Source organism: Morone saxatilis, unplaced genomic scaffold (genome assembly GCF_004916995.1).
Source record: "Morone saxatilis isolate NCDOM2014 unplaced genomic scaffold, NCSU_SB_2.0 Contig0, whole genome shotgun sequence".
NCBI lineage: Eukaryota > Metazoa > Chordata > Actinopteri > Moronidae > Morone > Morone saxatilis.
This window is the reverse complement of record NW_023339650.1, coordinates 3,649,508-3,654,064: the sequence shown is the minus strand read 5'-3', so window position 1 is coordinate 3,654,064 and position 4,557 is coordinate 3,649,508. Positions and strand designations below refer to the sequence as shown.

Genomic DNA, 4,557 nt, shown 5'->3' with positions numbered 1-4,557 from the left:
CTCCTCTGCACTGGCTCCCTGTAAAATTTAGAATAGAATTTAAAATTCTCCTCCTCACCTATAAAGCTCTTCATGGTCAGGCCCCTTTATATATATATCTATAAAAGGCCCCAGGCCAGTAAAGCAGGAAGTAGGTGACAAGGTTATTTTTGTGACTACCTGTCTGAAGAACTCCTCCAGCAGAGATGTGGTCCAGCGGTGATGGATGTCCCACCGTTTGGCAGGGTGGCTGATATCAGCAGTGTGCAGCAGCAGGGATAAGGCCTTGGGTTTGTCAATCCTAAAAATACAAATATAGTGCAGTCAGTCACTGCTGGGCTGCTGTCACTGACACAACTTGCTGCTGTCCAAAAGTACTTGCTTGTGCTCAAATTTGGTAACTCATGTGATACTCTGAGTCTTTAAAGTAATCAGTGATGGGCTAGGAATGAAAAATTACCCTCGACTTTTTGACTCAGATTGGCCTATATTAATATACTAACACCATGCTTCTGCTCCTTGGCTAGTAATCGTGGCCCAAGACAACATGCACCAGTGATATATACATATATACTACTAGGACTGTGAGACCATGGTCACAGGAGACCAGTGAGGCTTTGTAGGGCTACTGTGAAGCAACAGACTGGGATGTGCTGTGTAATTCATATTGAGAAGACACTAACACTCATAGGTTGTACAACAAGGTGTTCTAATAGAGATTATATATTTCTAACAACAAACTGTGCTTTATTACCTTCACCTCCTAATTTCTAATGTAGAAATTTATTTCTAAGACTTCTGGGAAGGGGTTAAAATTAAACTCATCTCAGCAAAAGGACTTAGTGAATTAACTGAATCTGAAAACTTGGGTAGGGAAGTTGAATTTTCCTGGAAGAGGAGATCTGTGATATCCTGGTTCCAGCCCTCATCTGCCATTTTATGATATTTCCATTGTGTATTCTTTGTCTTTTTTCTTCACTGCTGAGAGAGGGAGAGGTTTCCTTGAGAAGTCACACATCCTGAACAGCCCCCAGACCCACTGGGAGAGAGCCTGGTCATGTGGTATATGTTTATTTATGTGAATATGAAAATGTTTTCTTGGCATACATTCTGTTTTTCACCACATAATCAATAAGGAACTCAAGTTTTCACCCAACTAGTCGAACAAGCTAGTGCAAGTCAAATCAGGCAAAAGACAATATTTTGTATTTTGTTTAATACTTGAAATAATTATAAAGGTGCTTAAACCCCACTTTGCCTCATGGTTTTATAGTGTCAGCATTCCCACTAAAGCCTTGGTCGCACTGCATGACTTTCAAGGTCATTAGATGATACAGAACTTTGCGTCTTGTATTGTTTGGAGTCTTGAAGTCGTTGTCGTTTTCACACTATGTGACTGATCAACAACAGGGGGTCACACACAAGATCTTTTACAACATGTAATCCAAGAGTCTGTCTGGTCTTCAAACCTTATTTCATTAGGAGTCATTATTAACACTACAACATAATAACATTAACAACTGGCACATCATGTTTAATTAGGAAAGTAGTTTAAAAACAGGCACAAGCCGCAATTTACAGTATACTGCCATTAGAGAGTGCAGCTAGCTGTTAATTAGCCTGATCAGTGTCAGTAATTAATACACACATTATTAAACCATTAAAGTCCAGGTGAAAAGAAAGAAGAATGTATGCCATTTATCTGTAATTTGCATGATCATATTTAATGGAGGAAACATTGTCTGGTTTTCCCTCTTATGTCCTCTGGCTGCTCTGCCTCAACTTTTGCTGTAGCGGCTATTAGCATGCAACTGAACGGGACTCACCAGCTTCCCAACGAACATAGCCTCTGAGACAGGCCAGTCTGACCACAGTGGTACCAAAGTGATTTACTGAGTTTCAAGATAGCCTTGCTGCTTAAAGTTCTGGTAGCTCGTGCAACCAATGTTAACCAACTTAGCCCTGGGTGGCAGGAACTGACAATAAAAACACTCAGTACTTTATTCCCTGTTGTCAAACTGTCCTCTGTCTGCATCGGATGCTGCATTTAGTCCTGGTCCCGGAAGTGATGGTTGGTGGATCAGATACACACCGAATTGAACACACACTCATAACACTGTTTATTCACCATATATTACGTGTTTGACGATGGTTAATGATTTTTTTCAGTCGTTAGCAAAATTGGTTGCTTCCTGTCTGGTGCTACATAGAAGTCAATGTCTGCTCTCATTGGCTGTAAGTCATTGCATTGCTCCCCGGCACGACTAGATATCTAGCATGCAAGATATTTTTCGGGCATCTGTGAGGCATCAGCAAGCTCTCTGTGAGCCTGTGGGTAGCGTCTTTTAACAGTTCACATATAGCAACCAACAGTAAGTGCTGATTTGCCTTGGATCTGGGGGCATTTGTTGGTGATCACCCAAAACTGTTGGTGAGTGGAAGGTCAAGGCTAAAATCATGTAGTGTGAACTCAGCTTTAGGTGTTGAGATTTGTAAAGAAGCCAAGGTTATAACTTGGGTGGATGTCAACAAAACTAACAGTGACTCAGAAGTGAAATCCACTACTCACGCATCAGGCTGCTGCAGGAAGCTCTTCATGGCTTTGATCTGCTGGAAGTGGCAGGACATATCAGTGGCCAACACCATCTCTACTACCAGAGTCCGCAGATCTCTGAAAAAATGAATGAGAGTTAAATGTTTCAACAAATGTTAGATGGATTGCCAGAACAGTCATGTTCTCTTCAGAAGGAATTAAAATATCGAATAATGATTCCAAAATCTAACATCTAACACCATCATCCAACACGTTCTCACCCTAGGTCATCACATACTGCTTTGTCATGCCCCTTGGCATCTCACACGGACAAGGTACCCTCACAGGTCGCAGTTATGCTACTTGGTTAAGTTTCCCTCACCTCCAGTCATCTTTGGAGAGATTGGAGAAGATGTTCATTTCATCATCATCCTGTATAAGACGATAGGCAGCGCTGACATGGTGGTTCTCCAGAACAGCTCGGTCATTGTACAACATGGCTGTGTCTGACCTGCAAACCCCACACATACATTCATCATAAAGCTAATATTTTTTATAAATAATAATAATAATAATAATAATAATTTATGATTTTATTCATGTGATGGGTGGAAATTACCTAGTCTGAATATGGAAGTTATTGGTGGTTCCTGTATGTTCAAAGTCATGGATGGCAGCTGCAAAAATTATGGCAAAGATCTCCAACTCAGTTAGCCAGTGCTGCGAGAGAGACAACAAACAGAAAACCACATGATCAAGGTTACCCGAGATGGAGTCTCATTTGAGATGCTCGAATCTTGGTTTAATGAGCAATGCTTTATATCCAGGATTTTCTTACTATACTGTACTGTCAGTTTGAAGCTATTACCCCACTGTGTGAAAATGAAAGTTGCAAATGTCACTTACACCTGCTGCTTTAGTTTTAAACAATTTAATATTGTACTTCCAACAGACTAGAAGACTCACTAAAAACTAAAAACGTATTTGCATGGCGATGAAACATAAATTATCTATGGACATATTCTTATAAAGCAGGTCTAGACTGTACTCCTTATAAATTATTCACCCAGCACCTTACCATGAGCAAGCACTGTGGCAAAAAAAAACATAATTCCCTAATATGGGTCAAAAACAATGAATCCTACACTTTCCATAAGGCAACTCGATAGTGTTTTTATTAGACCCCCAGTTCAACTCCAGGATCTTTCAAACTACACCTTCAATTTGTCATGCAAGCTTCCATTAAATTGTATTCTCCCAGTCCAAGCTGAGGTAGTGACATCATTATTACAAGATCAGGGATATTTTCTCAAACTTGACAGTTATGATGAGTTATAATGACTATTAAACAAGTGACCTTAAAAGTAAAATTGTTAGAAGTAATTTCTATATTCATTTCTACTGGCCAAATGTGTGAGACAAAGGTACAAGTTTGGGTTTTGAATCATGAAAATCTCTTTATGCTGAGTGACTTTAAATACTGTTTTCTCCATTTTGCATCCACCCAACACAAGACTTACCACCATGCCAGTCTTAAGGAGCAGGTAATGAATGGTCTGGGTGACATCAGCAGCATGCATCAGGTTGTGGTATGGGTTCTTGTGTTTGCTGTAGCCCACCTCCAAAGAGTCCACAAATGAAATGAGAGCAGAAACAGGGACCTGAAATGGAGGCAACACAACAAAGAAGCATGATGACAAACACTGCAGCATTAATGTAAATTAACCATAGTTATAGGATAGGACCCATCACTGACATTTTAATTCATTTGAGCTACAGTAGCTCGTCTTTTGAATCAGACCACATGCACCAGTCAGTCATGCTCCCCATGTGTATCAATGAGCCTTGGCCACCCATGACTCTCCATCCGCTCCATCGCTTTTTATCCCTTGGACTACTTTTGATAGGTACTAACCACTAGGAACACTACTCTGACCAATCGTCCAGCCATCACAATTTGGCTCTTGTCAAAGTCGCTCAAATCCTCCTTTTACCTGCTACTAACACATCAACTTGAGGACAAAATATTCACTTGCTGCCTAATA

The 4,557-nt window shown here is 40.4% G+C and overlaps 1 protein-coding gene across 1 annotated transcript in view; it reads right to left on the bottom strand.

Moving 5' to 3' along the window:
• Window positions 1–4,557, bottom strand: part of pde1ca (phosphodiesterase 1C, calmodulin-dependent a) — a 22,963-nt gene that overhangs the window by 12,524 nt on the left and 5,882 nt on the right. The window contains exons 6-10 of the mRNA XM_035656348.1: window positions 4,033–4,173; window positions 3,132–3,232; window positions 2,895–3,023; window positions 2,549–2,650; window positions 160–280 (exon numbers count right to left, since the gene is read on the bottom strand). Of these exons, the coding sequence (XP_035512241.1) occupies window positions 160–280; window positions 2,549–2,650; window positions 2,895–3,023; window positions 3,132–3,232; window positions 4,033–4,173 (594 nt within the window). The remainder of the gene's footprint in view (window positions 1–159; window positions 281–2,548; window positions 2,651–2,894; window positions 3,024–3,131; window positions 3,233–4,032; window positions 4,174–4,557) is intronic.